The 21,309-nt window shown below is 57.4% G+C and overlaps 5 protein-coding genes across 11 annotated transcripts in view; 1 reads left to right on the top strand and 4 right to left on the bottom strand.

The window, feature by feature from the left end:
* TRIM17 (tripartite motif containing 17) overlaps positions 1-21,309 on the bottom strand; it is a 42,009-nt gene that overhangs the window by 13,574 nt on the left and 7,126 nt on the right. The gene's annotated exons all lie outside the window — the stretch shown is intronic.
* On the bottom strand, positions 3,272-4,715 carry H3-4 (H3.4 histone, cluster member). The gene has a single exon (XM_062189347.1). It carries the CDS (start codon positions 4,713-4,715, stop codon positions 4,305-4,307), a length of 411 nt encoding a protein of 136 aa, XP_062045331.1. The 3' UTR covers positions 3,272-4,304.
* LOC133758646 (histone H2A type 3) lies at positions 8,975-9,609 on the bottom strand. The gene has a single exon (XM_062189849.1). The coding sequence runs from the start codon at positions 9,547-9,549 to the stop codon at positions 9,157-9,159; it is 393 nt and encodes a 130-aa protein (XP_062045833.1). The 5' UTR covers positions 9,550-9,609; the 3' UTR covers positions 8,975-9,156.
* Positions 9,837-10,400, top strand: LOC133758645 (histone H2B type 3-B). Its single transcript, XM_062189848.1, has one exon. It carries the CDS (start codon positions 9,863-9,865, stop codon positions 10,241-10,243), a length of 381 nt encoding a protein of 126 aa, XP_062045832.1. The 5' UTR covers positions 9,837-9,862; the 3' UTR covers positions 10,244-10,400.
* Positions 13,911-14,291, bottom strand: LOC133758644 (H2B.U histone 2). Its single transcript, XM_062189847.1, has one exon. The coding sequence runs from the start codon at positions 14,289-14,291 to the stop codon at positions 13,911-13,913; it is 381 nt and encodes a 126-aa protein (XP_062045831.1).

Here is a 21,309-nt window from a genome sequence, read left to right as displayed (position 1 = left end):
GAGCTTTTGTCAGACTGTGAAAAATAAAGGAAGGTGTGTTTGTGGGGTCACAGCATGGGCCCTTCCCTCGGCCCTGTGCATTTCCTCTGCTGTCTTCTTGTGGCTCCACGGCTCCTTTCTTTGCAGTGCAGAGCGGCATCCCATTTACCTCCTGGAGGACACCTTGGTTGCATCCAGGTTTTTTGGCAATTACTCAAAATCCTTTCATTTCTCTAAGTTTCATGCAAAAAAAAAATATATATATATATATATTTCAAAATGTTTGTGGAAAATGGAATTAAAAGTTTATCTTGATACAATAAATTTTAAAATTCATGATTTATCATTATACACATTTCCCATAAACTTTTGAAGACACCTTGTATACATGGATTTCAAAATTGCAGGATCTCTGCTTTTTCTTTTTAAGATTTATTTATATATTTGAAAGGCAGAGTTACAGAGAGGCAGAGGCAGAGAGAGGTCTTGCATCAGCTAGTTCAATCCCCAGATGGCCACAATGGCCAGAGCTGAGCTGATCCAAAGCCGGGAGCCTCTTCCAGGTCTCCCATGTGGATACAGGGGCCAAAGGACCTGGGCCATCTTCTACTGCTTTCCCAGGCCATAGCAGAGAACTGGATTGGGAGTGGAGCAGCTGGGACTTGAACTGTTGCTCATATGGGATGCCAGCACTGCAGGCGGTGGCTTTACCTGCTACGCCACAGCAGCGGCCCCAGGATCTCAGCTCTTGATTCTGTGTGGAATCACTCCTTCCACTTAGAAACACTTGGCCCTGAGGCTGTCTCCACAGTGCACTCAGGGCTCACAGAGTTGGGCACAAGGGGCACAAATGTTGATGCTTCCCACGTGATGAGGGCTGGCAGGGTATGGAGGAGATGGCTCCAGTCCTCACTGTAACTGTGTTATCATTTCATAAAACTACTCGACTCTTCCAGAGGAGACCAAATGAGTTCTCATGATAGACCCCTGACAGCAGTTAATTAAAAATCCCTCCACCTAATTGCACTGCACAAACAGAGTGTGTGCTGGTTCTGGATTTGGGAAATGCTTGCTGAGCAGCCTTGGTTGTACCACAGGGAAAGAGCTCCAGTGCTCTCTCTGCCAGCTTTTCCAAGGTGACTTCTCACAGGTGCGGGTGGTGGCGTTGGGCCATAGGAGCAAGGCACTGTGGGAGTGACCTTGTGGCATGTGTCACAGGTGCCTGGAGAACATGGCCCTGCTGGCAGGAGCCCTGCCCAGCTCTCAGCATGCAGCTCTGCAGGGTTGGGCCCATGTTTTGGTTCCCTGGTGGACCAGCCGTGTTGTCTGCAAATGCACCAGAAACTGTGCTTGACTTCCCAAGGCCAATGCTGGCCCAGTTCTCTCTGCTCCAGTGAGCACAGCCTTGCACAAAGAGCCCAGGGTGTCTAAGTAACACAAGCATGTTGGGAAAGCTCCCTGATGACCCATTTCCCATCATCCACCGGTGTCTGTCACTTTCGTCACTTGTCTCCAGTTCTTTTCGTTCTGTCTCCTTCAACCTGAAACTCCCACCTCAGCTCGTCACCAAATCAGTCCTCACATACAAACTGCCCCAGGTTGCCCGGTGCCCCATCTGCATTTCCCCTCATCCATTTGCAACAGGGCCTTCCATTCAGCAGTGAAAACTCGTACACATTAGGTAGAGCATGAGTTCTAAGGCCAGACTGCGTACTTGATGCAGAGAACGGACGGGGCCCACCCCTCAGGTGGCTTGGTTCTTGCACAAAGCTCAAGCTGCACCGTGATTATCACATCCTGCCAAGAACACAGTAACCACATCCAGTTCCTCCGGATGCAGTGAACTACCCTCTCCCTCCTCAAAGCCATCTGCGAGGCTGTGGTTTAGCTCTCCAACCCTAGGCAAAACCTTGCCAGAACGACTGAAGCACAGGAGAGGGACAGTGTCGCCCTAAATTTAAAAAGGACTTCAGGGGCTGGCACTGTGATGTAGTGGATAAAGCCGCCACCTGCAATGCCAGCATCCCCTCTGGTTTGTGTCCCGGCTGCTCCACTTCCGACCCAGCTCTCTGCTATGGCCTGGGAGAGCAGCAGAAGATGGCCCAAGTCCTTGGGCCCCTGCACCCGTGTTGAGACCTAGAGGTAATTCCTGGACTCAGTCTGGCTCAGCCCACTTGTGAAGTAAACCAGCTGGAAGATCTGTCTCCAATTCTGCCTCTCAAATAAATAAATCAATGGGGCCTGGCGCTGTGGCGCAGCAGGTTAATGCCCTGGCCTGAAGTGCCGACATCCCATGTGGGCACCAGTTCTCGTCCTGGCTGCTCCACTTCCGATTCAGCTCTCTGCTATGGCCTGGGAGGGCAGTGGAGGATGGCCCAGGTCCTTGGGCCCCTGTACCCGTGTGGGAGGCCTGCAAGAAGCTCCTGGCTCCTGGCTTTGGATTGATGCATCTCTGACTGTTGCGGCCATCTGGGGAGTGAACCATGGATGGAAGACCTCTCTCTCTGTCTCTACCTCTCTCTGCAACTCTGTCTTTCAAATAAATAAAATACATCTTTAAAAATAAATAGATAAATAAATAAATAAATGTTAAAAGAAAATAAAATTTATGTTGAAGGTCAGAAATGACTTTAAAAGCCAGAACACAGCTGTCTCTGGCTTTTAAGTAGCCCTCCACGGATACGTCACCCATAAAATTGCAAATACCCTAAAATTAAAGATGTGCATGACTTCCAGTGCTTAAAACAGTTGTGTAACAAAGCAGTGGAACTGAGTCAACAGGGCATAAAGTGTGCTGACTTGAATCACTTGCATTCTTGGTAGCACTTTATGCACACCCTTCACTGTTTTGAAATGCACGAACCTGCTTCTCTGTGCGACACAGGCTCCTGCGCTGCCAGACACTGGGCAGAGCCTGCAGCAACAGCTCGGATGACTTCTAATCCCTGTGTTCCCCTCCAGGCACTACCTGGTTCCTCCTAATGTAATAAGGCTTTTAGTGAGCAAATGGTAGCAATCTGTACCAGGGAACACATCTTTACACCCCCCAGGTCACCCCCACAGCTTCTGTATTTTGGGTTCAGGATTAACCACTGCATTGCAGGGTTTCCCAGCAAGTTGGCCTCTAGACCTCACTCAGCTGTCAGCCTACCTGGTAGGGTTGGGACTCCCTGCTGTCGACTTCATGTTGGCAGAGTATACACAGATTTGCTGGATTTCTGAAGTAACCAGTGCAAGGTGTCCGGTGCATAACAAATCTTCCCAGGCAGACGAATCAATTAATTCACAAGCTTTTATTGGGGTTCTGCTCCCAGGCGAGGGTCCACAGCCCCAACAGAGCAACAGAGTGGGGGCCGGGGGAGTCGCGTGTCAGAGATTGGGAGAGCTCCTTTTATAGATTCAGGGCATGGGAGTTAAAGGTTGAGGCGGGTCTGATCCTCACTGGTTGACCTTTAGGCACCTGCAGGGACCTTGACAAGGACTTTCTTCCCCGGAAGTAGGCCTCTCCATTCCCGGAAGTGTAGCCCTTCCTTCCATGCAGATCCCAAAGCTATCAACCAGCCTTTAAAATTTATCCTGAAAGGCAGAGCAAGAGACCTTCCATCAGCTGGCTCACCTCCCAGATGGCCTCAATAGCCAGGTCTAGTGTCCCACATAGGTGGTGGGGACTCGTGCACCTGCCATCCTGTGACACCCTGGCAGCCACATTAGCAGGAAGCAGGGTCTGAAGCTGAGCAGCCTGCATGTAAAGTGGCACATCCATTGCAGGCTGCCAGAATTGCAATTATGGCTTAACCCGCTGTGCCAGAACAGACCCTTGAAATAGCCTTGTAACAGCCAGGGGCCAAGATGCCGCTCAAGCCCACAGCTGCAACACCGCACCATAGGCGCACAGCACTCCCCGCTGCTCTGCTTCCAATCCAGCTCCTCCTGGCCAACGCTAACAGCCCTGCTACCCAAATGAGACCCAGATGGAGCTGCAGGCTCCTGGATTTGGGCCTGGCCCAATCCTGCCTGGCTTTTGTAGTCATCTGGGGTGGGATCCAAGGAGAACCTGTCTCAACCCTGCCTTCCAGACACAAGCATACTGTAAACCAGGCTGTGCTGATCCTTGGCTGCCCAGAGACTGCAACCTGGTTCATCACAGCCCTTCTTACCAACCAGGATGGTGGCTCTGGAAATGGAAAGAGCCTCAGGTCACAGCCACCCAGAATCCCCCTAGCCCCAGGACGAGCCTTTTGTTATAGCTCTTTTTTCTGACCAGGGAGGTGGCTCTGAAAAGAGCCTTTGGGTTACAGCAGTGAGACGTCAGGCACCCGTGAGCCTTAGGCCCGCTCCCCGCGGATGCGGCGCGCCAGCTGGATGTCCTTGGGCATGATGGTGACGCGCTTGGCGTGGATGGCGCACAGGTTGGTGTCCTCGAAGAGCCCCACGAGGTAGGCCTCGCACGCCTCCTGCAGCGCCATGACAGCTGAGCTCTGGAAGCGCAGGTCCGTCTTGAAGTCCTGCGCGATCTCGCGCACCAGGCGCTGGAACGGCAGCTTGCGGATCAGCAGCTCCGTCGACTTCTGGTAGCGCCGGATCTCGCGCAGCGCCACGGTGCCTGGCCGGTAGCGGTGCGGCTTCTTCACGCCGCCCGTGGCCGGCGCGCTCTTGCGGGCCACCTTGGTGGCCAGCTGCTTGCGCGGCGCCTTCCCGCCGGTGGACTTGCGCGCCGTCTGCTTCGTGCGTGCCATAGCTCTGCGCGTTTCTCCCAGTGCTCAGCTCCTGCCGCCTGCTGGGCTCCTCTGACTGCCTGCACCCCGCCGTGGGGCACACCTGCTTTTATAGAGGCTGCCGCGTTTTCATTGGCCAGCCGCTGGGTGGCGGGCAGCACTCTGATTGGTCCGTGGGTCACCTGCGCTGGGCCTCTGCCTCAGGTTGGCTGTCATTGCGGGTCCAGGAAGGCCAGGCCGGGGGTGGGGGGGTGTCTCCGCTCCTAGTCTCCCCCCTTTCCTGTTAGGGGTTGGAAGGCAGAACCTTCTAGAAGTGAGCGCCCCGAATTCCACCACTACACGGTGACAATGTTGAATTTCCCAGGCCTCTGGGATACCGGAACACAGCCAGTTTGAGGGACCCTTTCCCTTTTCCTATGGCTCGGCTGAGAGGCGTGGAGCGCAAGGACCGAGTTGTGGCGGGGGTGCGGCGGGTAAAGCCGCCTCTGAGATGCGGGTTCGAGTCCTGGCTGCCCCACTTCCTGCCCAGGCCCCTGCACGCTCGTGGGAGCCCTGGATGAGGCTCTGGGCTCCTGGCTTCGGCCATCGCCGCCAACTGGTGAGTGAACGAGCAGGGTGGCAGATATCTTTCAGAATAAATGATTTTTAAGAAATATGTGGCTCAGCTGGTGGATTGGATGGATCAGCCCAGAGGAGAGGTGGGTCAGCCAGTCAGGAGCCGGGTCAGTCAGGAGAGGCCATGGGGGGGGGGAGGTTAGTCAGTCAGGAGGGGTCAGGGCCAGGTCAGTCAGTCAGGAGGGGTGAGGGCCGGGTCAGTCAGGAGGGGTCAGGGCTGGGTCAGTCAGGAGAGGCCATGGGGGGGGGGGTCAGTCAGGAGGGGTCAGGGCTGGGTCAGTCAGGAGAGGCCATGGGGGGGGGGTCAGTCAGTCAGGAGAGGCCATGGGGGGGGTCAGTCAGGAGAGGCCATGGGGGGGGTCAGTCAGTCAGGAGAGGCCATGGGGGGGGTCAGTCAGTCAGTCAGGAGGGGTCAGGGCCGGGTCAGTCAGTCAGGAGGGGTGAGGGCCAGGTCAGTCAGTCAGGAGGGGTCAGGGCTGGGTCAGTCAGGAGAGGCCATGGGGGGGGTCAGTCAGTCAGGAGAGGCCATGGGGGGGGTCAGTCAGGAGAGGCCATGGGGGGGGTCAGTCAGTCAGGAGGGGTCAGGGCTGGGTCAGTCAGGAGGGGTCAGGGCCGGGTCAGTCAGGAGAGGCCATGGGGGGGGTCAGCCAGTCAGGAGGGGTCAGGGCTGGGTCAGCCAGTCAGGCGGGGTCAGGGCTGGGTCAGCCAGTCGCAGTGGCGGTGGGGTCAGGGCCGGTCAGTCGCAGCTGAGGGGCTGTTGGTGTGCAGGGCTAGAGTCTTCAGCGAAGGCAGAAGGCCTCCCTGAGAGCCCCACCAGGGCCGCCAGGCAGACGGTCAGTACAAGTGGGCTTCCAGGTTTTTCCCTGGCTCTGCTGCCTCCAGTTTTTCCCTGGCTGCGCTGCCTCCACAGCATTTTAATTCAGGGTCAGCCCAGATCGAGCTGCTGGGCCCCGCCGTGGGACTCAACATCCTTCTGCCCCGGCCGCCACTGTGCCATGAACACCAGAACCCCTGCTCCGCTCCTAGTGCCCCTTACAGGGCCCTGCTCCCCCTGCTTGCTTTCTTGATTTCTCTCATTGGGTGCAGGTTGATTCGTTAGGTTCATATTTTTTAAAACAAGGGTGGAATTCACATGACACCAGCCGCTCTGGAGTGCAGAAGGAAGGGGCATTTCCTGTACTGCCTATTGTGCAACGCCGCTCCTGTCTAGTTCCTGAACAGTGACCCCGAAGGAAACCCTGTACGCACGAAGCGTCCTCCAACTCGTCTCCTGCTGCAGTTCCCGGCAGCAGCCAATCTGGCTTCCAGGGACCTGCCTAGTCTGAGCTTTCCTCAGAAACGGGCACCGCCGTGTGGTGGTCACTGTGAGCGTGGTGCCCACCAGCGTCATCTGTGTGGCATCGTCCTGGCTGCATGCTGCTGCACGGGCAGACACCAGTGGGTGCATGCGGCCATCATCTGGACATCGGGCTGTCCCCTGGGGCCTGTCCCTGCAGGTGGAGTAGCTGGACCACACAGCACTCTCTTCCCAAGGCGTCTGAGGAGCTTTCTCGGAGCAGTTCCAGGCAATGCCCGAGCCTGGTAAGCTGAGATCTCCACACATCAAACCGCAGCTGTCCACCTGAACTTCCTGCATCTGAGCTAACCTGGTGTCCACTAAGCTACTGCCCACCTGTGCCTAGGGAGCCTGGGCATCTGCATCCTCGTACCTATTTTTTATTAATTGAAAATTAAACAGCTCCTGTGGCTTGATGCTGTGTGATGGGCAAGTTATACCCTGGGGCTGGCGCTTAAGCCGCCAGCCCCACCCATGACAATGGGATGCCAGTTTGAGTCCCGCTGCTCCTTTTCCGATCCAGCTCCCTACTATGGCCTGGGAAAGCACTGTGGAATGACACAAGTGCACGGCCCCTGCACCTGCATGGGAGACCTGGATGAAGTTCCTGCCTCCTGGCTTAGACCTAGCCCAGCCCTGGCCATTGCAGCCATTTGGGGAGTGAACCAGTGGGTGGAAGACCTGTGTCTCTTCCTCTCTTGCTCTTTCTGTAACTCTTTCAAGTAAATAAATTTTTTAAAAAAGAAAAACCATGAGTGGACCTGCTGCCACAAATCTGAGTATTTTTAAAAAAGATTTTATTTGAGAGGCAGAGTTACACACAGAAACAGAGAATCCACATCTCCCATGCGGGTGCACGGTGCAAGGGCTTGGGCCATCTTCTTCTGCTTTCCCAGGCCACAGCAGAGAGCTGGATCAGATGTAGAGCAGCCAGGACTCCAACCGGCGCCCACATGCAATCCCGGCACTGCAGGCAGAAGCTTTACCTACTACAACACAGGGCAGCCCTGAGTAATTTCTTTTTTCAGTCTGTAAATTCATGACAATTCTTGAGATACCAGCCCCCCTAAAAATACTTCTAAAAGGGCCAGCACTGTGGCATAGCTGGTTTGAGTCCCAGCTGCTCCACATCCAATCCAGCTCTCAGCTATGGCCTGGGGAAGCAGCAGAAGATGCCCCAAGTGCTTGGGCCCCTCCACCCGCATGGGAGACCCCAAAGAAGCTCCTGGCTCCTGGCTTCGGATTGGCGCGGCTCTGGCTATTGCGGCCAATTGGGAGTGAACCAGTGAATGGAAGACCTCTCTCTCACTCTCTCTGTGTAACTCTGACTTTCAAATAAATAAATCTTAAAAAAAAGATACTTCCAACATTCCAGTATCAGACTTGAAGAGCAGTGTAGACACATACTAAAAACAAACGTAACCCATAATTCAAGCCTCCCACTAGAAGCTTAAGGGCCACACTCTAAAGCAGTGCAATGTTGGCCCGTCCTCACAGTGCCCACTCGTGTCTGCCCACCTAGGCACACCGTGGGAAATGTGTGCCTCATGCAGGGTTCTCACCACTTCCGGCCCAGCTGCACAGCGCCAGGGCCTTCTCACAGCAGACTTGTGATGAACTGCAGGGGCTGTCTGGGCAGCCCTGCTTTGGGTAGACCCAATTTTACAATAGATTCATATTATATAATGTCCCTGGATTCTTACTGGCCTGCACGTACTGCTACAAAACATTAAGAACTGGACAGGTAACAGAACACGAGTCACACGCACAGAGCTCCGACTTTGCAGCAGGCATGTTTAGCAAGGAATTATCCTGGACTAAGTCTTGCCACCTCCCCCTACCCGGGTCGGTGCCATACACAGGGCCTTCCTGCGGGCTTTGCCTGCAGCTCTGTAACCGTAGCGCCCACTTCATGAACGGTCATCTTCCTAGAACATCCATGTTGTCTGGCCCAAGCTACTTAAAATTTTGCATTTATATTAAGACAAATCCCCTATCAAAACCAGCGCCCCAGTCGTTTTGTTCTTTCTGAACAATTAATGGCATCCCTCTTCGCGTCTCGACAACCCAAACTCAACTAGCCTATCTACAATTGCCTAAGCGGCTCGTCCCTTTTAAGACAAAGTGATTTGCGGAAAGCTCGGAAAATGCCTCTAGCAAACAAACGCTTCCCGAGTAATCAGCGGACCTAACACTCGGCAATTCAGTCAGTGAGGCCTGCAGCATTTTTAATACAGACCCGAAGATATGTAGGCATCTCAAACGCGTACAGCATCGCAGATCCCTCCACCCCCATCAACCAAGTCCAACCGCCCCCCCCGCCCCCCCCAGCAGTCAGGCCGGATTTCAGGTCTGAACGTCGAAGCACTCCCCGGATGCTGGCCCCCAGCAGGCGTGGACCTTAACGGCAGGGCGCCCACGCCCCGCGCTCAGCGCCGCTCTTTTCCCGAGACAGTGGGTGGCTCTGAAAAGAGCCTTTGGTGTCCGTCGCAGGGCCCGGGGGCGGCGGCCTCACTTGCCCTTGGCCTTGTGGTGGCTCTCGGTCTTCTTGGGCAGCAGCACGGCCTGGATGTTGGGCAGCACGCCGCCCTGCGCGATGGTCACGCGGCCCAGCAGCTTGTTGAGCTCCTCGTCGTTGCGGATGGCCAGCTGCAGGTGGCGCGGGATGATGCGCGTCTTCTTGTTGTCGCGCGCCGCGTTGCCCGCCAGCTCCAGGATCTCGGCCGTCAGGTACTCGAGCACGGCCGCCAGGTACACGGGCGCGCCGGCGCCCACGCGCTCCGAGTAGTTGCCCTTGCGCAGCAGCCGGTGCACGCGGCCCACGGGGAACTGCAGCCCAGCGCGCGACGAGCGCGACTTGGCCTTGGCGCGCGCCTTGCCCCCTTGCTTACCGCGGCCGGACATCCCCGCCTGCACAACCAGCGAGACCCGGCGACCACAACCGCAGGCCGAAAAGAACGCGCGAGCGGCCCCCAGCGAGCCCTTATATATGATCCCGCGGTCGGCTAGGCGGCGGCGTTCTATTGGATAGCAGTGACAGCCAATCAGAAAGGGAACCCAGAATCTCCTAATTTGCGTACGCCTGCCCAGTGTTGGCGTCACGGACCACGACGTCCAATCAGAAGCGAGCACGCCCCGATCCTTCATTTGAATATAAGGTGTACAAATACAATCGCTGGGGGCTCGTTTTTTTCCCACGACCGCACGGCTCGCGACCATGCCCGACCCATCCAAGTCCGCGCCAGCGCCCAAGAAGGGCTCCAAGAAGGCGGTGACCAAGGCGCAGAAGAAAGACGGCCGCAAGCGCAGGCGCGGCCGCAAGGAGAGCTACTCCATCTACGTGTACAAGGTGCTCAAGCAGGTGCACCCCGACACCGGCATCTCGTCCAAGGCCATGGGCATCATGAACTCCTTCGTCAACGACATCTTCGAGCGCATCGCCAGCGAGGCGTCGCGCCTGGCGCACTACAACAAGCGCTCGACCATCACGTCGCGCGAGGTGCAGACGGCCGTGCGCCTGCTGCTGCCCGGCGAGCTGGCCAAGCACGCCGTGTCCGAGGGCACCAAGGCCGTCACCAAGTACACCAGCTCCAAGTGATGCGCGCGGCGCGCACCCAAAGGCTCTTTTCAGAGCCACCTCCGAGCTCGATAAAGGAGCGTGTCACCTGGTCGAGGTCATGGGGGAAGGGACGCAGCACCGCGAGGCTGGCTTGGGCGGGTTTGGGGTACAGGCCACGGGTTCGGGTGCCGAGCTGGCGAAGGACGCAGCCCTGGGTGTCCCCGGGGTGAGGTGCCGGCGCGCACCCAGGGCGCGCCGCCTGGCGGCGGTGTCATGACCGAACACAACCGCTTCAGCCCGAAGCTCCTCGCCAGCGCTCCGTGCCACGCGCTCCTGTCCAAAACAGCCAGCGGGCGCCCAGCCTGATGTCCACGCTCCCTGCGGGGCGGGAGTCTCCCGGTTCCGGGCTGCCACAGTGTGCGTGTGCGCTCGTCCGTGTCCCTGTGTGTGCACGGATGCGTGTGTGCGTGTGCGTGTGCGCGTAGCGAGCCTTGGTGACTTGCTGAGACGTCTCTGCATGTCTAAATCCAGTTAGGTCCCGGGCAAGCTATCGACGCCTGAAGGGCAAAGGCACACACGCGCTAAGAACCGCACAGTGCCCTAGGCTGCTCGACCTCTCCCAGGGGAATCACTCCGCCCCCTAGCCCCCCGCCGCCCTCGGGACGTGGGGTCCGGGTCTGCTGGACCGCAGCGCCGCGTCCACGCCCCTTCCGCGGGCTGCGACGCAGGGTCAGGGACGCCTCGGTTTGCGGTCTCGGGTTGGGGAGGCCTGCTGCTGGATGCCTGGCGGACCCCTGCCCGCAAAGCCTCAGCTGGGGCTCCCAGGCCAGAGCCCGCGCCCCGGCCTCCGCGGACGCCCCCGCCGAACTGCTGGTCATCGCGGCCACAGGGCGACTGGACAACTGCGTTCTGCGCGTGGTCTCCATCTGCCTGACCGCAGCTCAGGACCAGGAGCCCTGCTCTGTTCCCGGGGGTGGAGCAGCCGCAACCCCCGCTGTCTCCCCAAACCTGTGTAGGGGAGAACACACGAGGTTCGATGCCCGCGTCACCCGCAAAACGCGTTCTCGTGGAGTCAGCCTGGACACACGACGCGCCCGGTCATCGCTGACCCGCACCGCACTCTGCACGCAGATCCCCAGCGCGGACCTGAGAGCCGGCCCAAAGGAGGACGTGGAGCTGTGGTGGGAGGCAGGGCGCCCAGCCCCCTCTGCGGGCCTGGGAGAAGCCCGGGTTCCGTCAGCGTGGGGACAAGCCCCGCATTCTGGCGGTGCCTGCTTCTGAGGGTGGGTCATGGTTAGAGCTAAGACAGAGAACTGGGTGAGATGGCAACGTGTCCACCCCGGGAGTTTATTTCCATGTTTTTTTAGAGCAAACCTCCGGAACGGAAGTGATGTTGAATGAGTGAGCTCTGTGGACACACAAGACCACACATGCCTGTGCGTGCGTAAGCTCAGGAATCCGGCTGGAGGCAGATGCCCGCATCCTGCATGCACATGGGTACTAGTCCTGCTGCTCCTCTTCCCATCCAGCTCTCTGCTAATGGCCTGGGAAAGCAGTAGAAGGTGACCCAAGTCCTTGGGCCCCGGCATCATGTGGGAGACTTGGAAGAAGCTCCTGGCTTCTGATTTCGGCCTGGCCTAGCCCCAGGTCGTTGTGGCCATTTGGGGAGTGAACCAGCAGATGGAAGATCTCTCTTTCTCCCTCTCTCTGTAGCTCTTTCAAATAAGGGAGGTGGGGAGAAGAAAAGAGAGAGAAAGGAGGAGAGGGAGGGAGGGAGCAGTCACAGGCATGGCGGTCCCTGTCACTGAGTCAGCCTCACCCAAGGATCCGAGGCTATCTTTGACACAAGCATGTGAGCATGTGCCCTCCGCATGGTCTCTGAGACATGAGACTGCTCACTGGGAGTTTGTTCAAATTGCAACGGGCATTTTTTTGTTGTTGTTTTTTAGGGAAGGGTAATAGAACCGTTCAACTACAACAGAGCAGTAATAAACCATGTTGTATGTAACAGAGAACTCTAATAAACCATGCATGCTGTAGGTTTGTGTGAAACAGAACACTAACCATGTATGTATGTACTTATGTGTGTAGGGTAGGTAGGTATGTTTGTACGGTATGTATGTGTGTGTAAAAGAACAAACCATGTGTGTACATATGTAATGCATATAGATATGTATGTATGGTACGTAAGTGTGAAACAGAACACTAATAAGCAATGTTGTACCAGAACACTAATAAACCATGCATGTATGTAATGTGTCTGTGAAACAGAACACTCATAAACTATGTATGTATGTGCATATAAATGTAATGTATGCATGCCATGTATGTGAAACGGAACACTAATAAGTCATGCATGTATATATGTGATGCATATTTACTAATGAGCAATGCCTGCATGCGTGAAACAGAACATTAACATGTATGTAATGCATGTAACAGAACACTAATAATCATGTGTATTATGAAGCAACACTAGTAAACCATATGTTTATATGTACATATGTGATGGATTACGTATGTAACAGAACACCAATAATCATATACGTGTGTATTATGAAGCCACACTAATAAACCATGTGTGTGCCTATGTACATATGTGATGAATTATGTAGTACATGTATGTGTTGTGAGACACAGGCAGACTGGATGGAAACGCGCTCAGAGAGCAGACTCGTCTCCTGCAATAGCTCAGTTAAGAATTTGCTCATGTGGGTTAGGAACTGGTTATGGGATCAAACTCAAAATTCCAGGGATTACCTTCAGATGACGGGTGCGACGATTTTTCATATTAAACAAATGTTTCTGACAGGAAGGGGGACCCTCCATCCACGGCTCCCTCGGCAAACGCCTACAGCAGCCGGGGCGTGGGTGGCAGAGACCCCGCTCAAGCCCCGGAGGCGGGAGGGGAGCGGTGTCCACGCCCGGAGCCGCCCGCTCCGCGCCTTCTGACCCGGTGACAGCAGCGCGGCAGACGCCGGCGCCGGACCCCAGCGCTCGCCACGTCCGTGCGGGGCGCTCACCTCGAATCGCGGCCCCCGCGCCCCCGCCCGCCTCCCGGCGAGTGGAGGATTGGGGCAGAGACTGTTGCGCTGATTTTAATTCCTTGCGGGAGCGCCAGGCCTCTCCCGATCCTCACCGTCTCTGGGCAGTGACCCGGGACCCAGGGCTCACAGCGATATCTAGAGCGAGGGCTCCTCACCCGCACCAAACTGGCACTCGGCACGTACGCACCGCGCATCCGGGGAAGGCGGGGGCGCCTCCAAAGCCAACGCGGCCGCTCCAGTGGGAGAGGGGCTTCTCACCGCGACCCGGAACCCCGCCTCGGCGGTGCAGGCCGCCCAGCTCCGAACCCCGCCGGCTTCAGGCCTGCTGCCGCCGCGTTCGCAGGCTCCGGCTCTACCACAGCACCCAGGACACGCCCGCGCCCTCACCTACGGCTCCCGATGGGCATTCGGGGCCGACAGCCCTGGGCGGGGCCGAGGACGTGACCGAGCCCGCCGTCTCCGCCCGGTGTGGAGAGCAGGTGCACGCTCCCGCACCACACCGCACGCACGCACTCAAGACCCACACCAAGGAACCGGGCAGCTAATGGAGCGCGGGGAGCTACACGAGGCCAGACACCCCACGCCCAAGCCGTGTTCAAAACCCTTTCTCGACCGTGTGGGTGGCTCTGAAAAGAGCCTTTGGGTGCGCGCCGCGCGCATCACTTGGAGCTGGTGTACTTGGTGACGGCCTTGGTGCCCTCGGACACGGCGTGCTTGGCCAGCTCGCCGGGCAGCAGCAGGCGCACGGCCGTCTGCACCTCGCGCGACGTGATGGTCGAGCGCTTGTTGTAGTGCGCCAGGCGCGACGCCTCGCTGGCGATGCGCTCGAAGATGTCGTTGACGAAGGAGTTCATGATGCCCATGGCCTTGGACGAGATGCCGGTGTCGGGGTGCACCTGCTTGAGCACCTTGTACACGTAGATGGAGTAGCTCTCCTTGCGGCCGCGCCTGCGCTTGCGGCCGTCTTTCTTCTGCGCCTTGGTCACCGCCTTCTTGGAGCCCTTCTTGGGCGCGGGGGCCGAGCGGGAGGGCTCGGGCATGGCGGCGCGGCGGCGGCACGGACACGCACGGCACTGCGGCGCGGGCGGGCCTATTTGTCGTCTTTCTAGTCAAATGAAGGCTCCGGATCGCCAGCGTCTGATTGGGCGGCTCGTCTCCTCTGTAAATAGGAGATGACAGCTCTTCTTTGCCATTGGGCCACAGCCCGGCCAATCCAGAGGCGCGTCGGCGCCGCTCGGGGGAGCGGCCAGGGCGGGCTCGCCTTTGTTCCGACCCTTTGTTCCCGGCCGCCGAGGACGCGCGGCCCGGCGCGGGTGCACGCGGCCGCCGAGGACGCGCGGGCCGGGCTGCGGGCGGCCTCCCCGACGCCGGCGGCAGGGCGGAGCCGTTCGTTTCCCACGGGTTCTCCCCCTGCAGCCGCCCCACGTTCCTGCCAGCGTCCCGAGTGCGTCCACACTGCCTGTGAGGAAGCGCGGGCAGTGGTGCTGCAGGGGGAGACGGGGCGGGCTTCCAGTGGGCGTCCGCGCTGAGGAGCTCCGAGACCCCAGTGTCATCACTGTTGCGTCATCACGGTAACCCCGAGTCTCGCCTCTGCATCACCTGCGGAGCTGCTTGGGAACCCGGCAGCTGGAGCCCTGATCCGGACGGGCAGCGCCCGTGTCCCCACCCTCACCCGTAGAGTGAAGACGGGGACCCCGGGTACGGCTGCTGCGAGCCGAGCGGCCGAGCGGGCGCCCGGCGCGCACAGGCTGTTATGGCTTGCGCCCTGTCCTCCCTTTTCCCGGTCGGCCCCGCCTGCAGCAGCAGGGGTTGCCTGGACTGAGCGCTCCCCGCCATCACAGAAAGGGCCTTTCTCTGGCCCTTCGGAACCCTGACCAAGCTGCGCGCCCCGCACCTCTGAGTGTCCGGAGCAGGACTCGGGGCGGGGCAGCTCCTGCACAGGGTCTGTCCTCAGGCGGCCATGCGGTGTGGACGCTGGTCCCCTGGGCTCCCCAGATGGAGTCAACACAAATGCTTTATCTGTTTCCTTTAAAAAGATGTGGTTGCGTTCACAAACATTTCCAGAGTGGCGACCGCTGAATACTTAATCCAGCGGGCTGGCGCTGTGGCACGGTAGGTTAAGCCTCGGCCTGCAGAGCTGGCATCCCATATAGGTCCGGTTCGAATTCTGGCTGCTCCACTTCTGATCCAGCTCTCTGTTATGGCCTGGGAAAGCAGTGGAGATGGCCCAAGCACGTGGGAGACCAGGATGAAACTCCTGGCCCCTGGCTTTGGATAGCTTCACTGCTGAGGCCATTTGAAGAGTGAACCAGTGGATGCAAGGTCTCTTAGTAGTTCTTTCTGCCTTTTGAATAAAATAATTTTTTAAAGATTTATTTATTTATTTGAAAGTCAGAGTTACACAGAGAAAGAAGGAGAGGGAGAGAGAGAGAGAGAGAGAGAGAGAGAGAGAGAGAGAGAGAGAGAGGTTTTCCATCCACTGATTCACTCCCCAATTGACTGCAATGGCTGGAGCTGTGCCCATCTGAAACCAGGAGTGAGGAGCTTCCTCCGGGTCTCCCATGCAGGTGCAGGGGCCCAAGGTCTTAGGCCATCTTCTACTGCTTTCCCAGGCCATAGCAGAGAGCTGGATCGGAAGTGGAGCAGCTGGGACTCAAACTGGCACCCATATGGGATGCTGGTACTGCAGGCAGCGGCTTTACCCACTATGCCACAGCGTTGGCCCCATAGAATAATATTTTAAAAACTTGTTAAGCCATGGTTAAATGTCACTCCAACATTGTGCAAATGAAGCCTTATTAAAAATATTCCAACCTGGTTCCCACCAGGGCACTGTGGGTACGTGCACTAGGTTTAGTCGGCCTCCAAACGTAGGCAATTTGTGCAGGTCCTTGGAGAATCCTGCTTCAGGGTTCACCCTGCAAAGTCAGCTGAGCAGATTCCCCATCCAATCACCATCAGTACTCGGTCACCCTCAGCATTTGATCAGCTCCCCCATCCTCCCCTGAGGTTCCTTCCTCCTAGGTTTCACCCACAGATTCTATTGGAGAAGTTACGGAGAGCTTTATTCTGACTCACGGTTCTGGCCCCTCGCTGAGGGGCCACATGCAGTGATGGCTTCTTGCTGGTAGAGTCCTGAGGCAGCTCAGGGCACCACATGGCAAGAGAGAGAGAGCGCAAGACAGACCCCGCAAACCGGTGTTTAGAGCTGACCCACTCCCAGGATAACTCATTAGCCCATACTCCATTGATCCAGGAATTGACATTCGTTATTGAGGGCAGAGTGCCGTCCCTCTTGAGGGTCCCACTCCTTGGTATCAAACAGTGGGGTTAAGTTTCAGCTTGATTTTCTGTTCTTTGAATAGAGACAGATGTGAAGACCCCCACCCTGCTCCTTGGCTGTAAATGCCCACTTGGCTGTACTGTGTCTGGAGAGCTCAGTCTCGCTCTACCCTCTCCCTCACCCCCTGCCCCAGATCCCTGACTGACATCTTCCCTACAGTGTGTGAACAGGGTCAAGGCCCACTTGTCCTGGTCTCGCCTCCTGCCAGGGACCTGCAGAGGCTTCCCCACCTCCTTGTGGTGACGGAAGGTTTGAATAAATTTTGCAGTAGTCATTTCTATGAAGAACTTTGGGCAAGGAGTTGTCTTCTAGTGCAGGAGCTAAGATTCAGGAGCTGAGGGCTGGCATTGTGGCATGGTGAGTGGAGCCACCTCCTGTGACATGGGCATCCCATATGGGTGCTAGTTAGAGTCCTGGCTGCTCCACTTCCAATCCGGTTCCCTGATAATGTGTTTGGCCCCTGCACCAATGTGGGAGACCCAAATGAAGCTCTTGCTCCTGGCTTTGGCCTGGCCTGGCCCTTGCTGTTGCAGCTATTTGTAACTCTGATTTTAAAATAATTAAAATATATCTTTTTTTTTTTTTTGACAGGCAGAGTGGATAGTGAGAGAGAGAGACAGAGAGAAAGGTCTTCCTTTTTGCCGCTGGTTCACCCTCCAATGGCTGCTGCGGCCAGTGCATCTCACTGATCCGAAGCCAGGAGCCAGGTGCTTCTCCTGGTCTCCCATGCGGGTGCAGGGCCCAAGGACTTGGGCCATCCTCCACTGCCTTCCCGGGCCATAGCAGAGAGCTGGCGTGGAAGAGGGGCAACCGGGATAGAATCCGGCGCCCCGAAAATACATCTTAATAATAAAAAAAAAGGATTTAGGAACTGTTCTGCCCACCAGAGTGGCTGCTCAGTGTTGTTTGGATATAAATCCCCATGGCTGTTGCTACCAGCTGAACGTATGTACCCGCTCAACTCACACTGACCACCCTAATCCCCTGTGTGACGGTGTCAGGAGGTGAGGACTTTGGGGTGGTTCTGTCATTAAGGTGGGTCCCTAGCCCTTCTGAGACCCAGAGAGCTTGCTTTTCTCTGTCACATAAGAGCACAATGAGAAGCACAGTGTTTGCAAACTGGGAAACCAACAGTGGCGACACTGTTTTGTCAGACTCCAGCCTCCAGACTGCGTGAGGTGCTGCCGACATCTGAGACACCCAGCCTGCGGTACAGCTGGTCCTCCACGTACATGTGTTCCACACCCAGACTCAACCAGCCACGGGCCAAAGACAGTAAAAACAGTCTGCACCGAAGGTCACAGGCTCCATGTTTTCTTGTCATTATTGCTCAAACAACAGTGTGACACTACCTGCCTAACAGTTGTATAAGGTACTATAATGGAGAGATGACTTACAGTACATGGGAGGAAGGCTGATGAGCAGGCACTAAGCAAAGTGGCTGATGGGGCCAGCTTTGTGGCCTGTCGGGTTAAGCACTGTGGCCTGGGATGCCAGCATTCCATATGGATGCCAGTTCAAGACTCGGCTGTTCCACTTCCAATTCAGCTCTCTGCTAATGGGTCTGTGAAGGCAGCAGAGGATGCTGGCATCGCAAGCAGGGGATTAACCTACTGCACCACAGAGCTGGCCCAATAATAAATCTTAAAAGATATTGATATTTTAAAAAATGTAGCCAGGACTTCAAGAAGCATTTTGATGTGGGATGCAGGTATCCCAAGTAGTAGCTTAACCCACTGTACCACAACATGGACCTCCACATTAAAAGCAAACAAACAAACAAACAAACAAAAAAAAAAAACAAAAAAAATGGGGCCAATGCTGTGGCGCAGTAGGTTAATTCGCCTCTGGTGCGGGCATCCCATATGGGTGCCAGTTCTAGTTCCGGCTGCTCCTCTTCCAATCCAGCTCTCTGCTGTGGCCTGGGAAAGCAGTAGAAGATGGCTCAAGCCCTTGTGCCCCTGCACCCACGTGGGAGACCCAGAAGAAGCTACTGGCTCCTGGCTTCAGATCAGCGCACTCTGGCCTTTGCGGCCATTTGGGGAGTGAATCAGCAGATGGAAGACCTTGCTCTTTGTCTTTCCCTCTCACTGTCTGTAATGCTGCCTCTTAAATAAATAAATAAAAATCTTAAAAAAAAAAGCTAGAAGAAAGCATTTTGAATGTTTTTGCCACAGATGATAAATGCTTGAGACAGAGGTGTTACCTTCTGCGCATTACACAATGCATGCTTGTATGAAGACAGCAAATGGCATCCCATAAACGAATGTATCAGGAAAAAAAACCCAAAGCATCCTTTCAATGATCTTTTTTTTTTTCTTTTTATTTGACAGGCAGAGTTATAGACAGTGAGAGAGAGACAGAGAGAAAGGTCTTCCTTCCGTTGGTTCACTCCCTTAATGGCCACCATGGCCGGTACTGCGCTGATCTGAAGCCAGGAGTCGGGTGCCTCCACCCCCAAACCCCGGTCTCCCATGAGGGGTGCAGGGCCCAAGCACTTGGGCCATCCTCCACTGCCCTCCCGGGCCACAGCAGAGAGCTGGACTGGAAGAGGAGCAACCGCGACAGAACCGGCGCCCCGACCGGGGCTAGAACCCAGGGTGCTGGCGCCGCTGGCGGAGGGTTAGTCAAGTGAACCACGGCGCCGGCCTCAATGATACTTTTCTAAATTAAAGCAGAAAAGCCCTTAGGAAATGTATTTGGCGGGTGTGGGTAACACACATACTAAATACGACACCATTTTCTATGGGACTCTGGCATCTGGGGTGGCACCGACCCGGAGGGTCGAGGAGTGGGCAGGGGGGCACCCGGGGGGTGCAGAGCCAGCCCTGAGCTTGGGGTCAGGACCACGGCAGGCGGGACACTGCAGGTGAACTGGAGGAAAGGAGCGAGAAACAAAAGAAACGGAGGGAAAGAGGAGAGGCGCTTGGGGGGCGAGAGCAGATGGCGGCCGCCCCCGGGAAGCCACTGAGGGGTCCAAGTGCGCGCTTCCTTGGCGGTCCCGGGACAGCCGCGGCCCGGGCCCCGGGGCCTGGCGCCCTCCCAGCTCGGCCAGCACGCCTTTCAACAAATGACGCCAGCAGTAGCAAATAAGTGACCCCGAAGAAAGCTAGCGTCTCGGGGCTTGGAGCTGGAGGGCAGCGGCGGCGACCCGGGCAGGCCGTGGAGCTTTGCGTGCCTGGAGCGCGAAGCCCGGGAGGGTGGCGGAGTTGGGGAGGATGGGGCTGGGGAAGGACGAGGTGGGGGGGGGGGGCGGGGGAGACCGGGAGGACGGGGTTGGGGAGGAGGGCGGCGGAGCCGCGGAGGACCGGGCCCGCAGGCAGGGCAGCGGGGGTGAGGAGGACCGAGCCAGGCGGCGCGGCGCGGCCTGCCGGGCACCCGGTTCTCCGGCTGCGTCGAGCGCAGAAGAGGCTGCTGCGGCCCCGCGTGCTCCTCAGCAGCGCAGAGAGGCTGCGCACGTCCAGATTCGCGGCACGGGCCGACCGTGACGCGAGCTGCGCGAAATGCGGGCTGCAGAGTTCAGCAGGAGCCAGGCCCACGCGTGTCCCCGCCGCCACCCCCCTCCGCCCCGCTCCCCCCGCGGCGCCCGGCGCCTGCAGGGGGCCCAGTGGCGCAGTCTGCCAGGGCCGACCCCGGCCCTGTTTCATATCCCGCGTTTCTCTTCTTAAACACGGGGATTTGCGCATGTTCTGAGCGGCCGCAGGCGGTGTCCACAGAACCAGAAGGCACGCACGCAAGTCTTACGATTTTATGGGACTCCGTGTATTTTGAGGAGAGGCGGCGTTAACCAGGGCAGGAGCAGTGGGGATGCAGGGAGGCGAGTCGGAGAGGGGCAGTCGCCGCGTCCCGCAGACCCCAGAACACACGGAAGCACACGTGCGTTTACATCGTAACGGATCCCAAACCCACAAACGAGACCTAGACTGCGAGCGCAGCGAGCCAGCGCCACGCAGAAGCGAGCGCGGTTATCCTGTGCGGGGCTTCCCGAACCTCCGCCCGCGCCGCGGCCCTCGGTACTGCGCCCCGGCTGGAGCTCCCCGGGCCCGGTCGGGTCGCGAGCGGCTCTCGTGGGGACGGAGATCGCCGCGGGGCCCCCGCCGTGGTTGAACTTGCACACCGCGTTCGGCGCGGATCCGCGGTATCCGGAGGGGACCTGCGGAGCTGCTCGGGGCTCGGGGCTCTGGGCGCAGCTCTTACCGCGCAGTCAGGCCGTCCCCCGACTCAGAGGCCCAGGACAGGAGCTGAACTGCGCCGCCTGCGGTGTGCGTTACCGAAGCCGACAGCGGGCTGTGGCCCCGCCCCGGGCCGCCCCACGCCAGCCCTCGCTGTGTGCTGGCCACCGCCTGCGACCCTGATGACCAGCTGCCCTATATCTGGGCCTTGTCCCCTGCAGTACCGTTCTTTAAGCAAGGTATGGGGTGGGGTCAGCAGCGTGGCAGAGAGCCCCTAGAGGTGTGGGAAAGAGAATGCAGGCGCTGGTCAGACCATGGCCCACAGCAGGTACAGCCCAGACCTCCTGTGCCAACAAGAAGAGCCATCACAGATGACGCCACACTCTTTTTTTCCCCCCAGAGGGTTTTATTATTATAATTTTTTAGAATTTATTCACTTATTTGAAATAGTTACAAAAGAGCAGGAGAGACAGAGGGAGATCTTCCGTCCACTGGTTCACCCCCAGATGGCCGAAATGCCAGGGCTGGGCCAGGCCCAGTCCA

This window comes from Lepus europaeus, chromosome 4, assembly GCF_033115175.1.
Source record: "Lepus europaeus isolate LE1 chromosome 4, mLepTim1.pri, whole genome shotgun sequence".
Lineage (NCBI taxonomy): Eukaryota > Metazoa > Chordata > Mammalia > Lagomorpha > Leporidae > Lepus > Lepus europaeus.
This window is presented reverse-complemented; position numbering and strand designations above follow the sequence as displayed.

Excerpts from the sequence above, each read along its gene's own strand:
- H3-4 (XM_062189347.1), bottom strand. The coding sequence starts at position 4,715 with ATGGCACGCACGAAGCAGACGGCGCGCAAGTCCACCGGCGGGAAGGCG.
- LOC133758644 (XM_062189847.1), bottom strand. The coding sequence starts at position 14,291 with ATGCCCGAGCCCTCCCGCTCGGCCCCCGCGCCCAAGAAGGGCTCCAAG.
- LOC133758645 (XM_062189848.1), top strand. The coding sequence starts at position 9,863 with ATGCCCGACCCATCCAAGTCCGCGCCAGCGCCCAAGAAGGGCTCCAAG.
- LOC133758646 (XM_062189849.1), bottom strand. The coding sequence starts at position 9,549 with ATGTCCGGCCGCGGTAAGCAAGGGGGCAAGGCGCGCGCCAAGGCCAAG.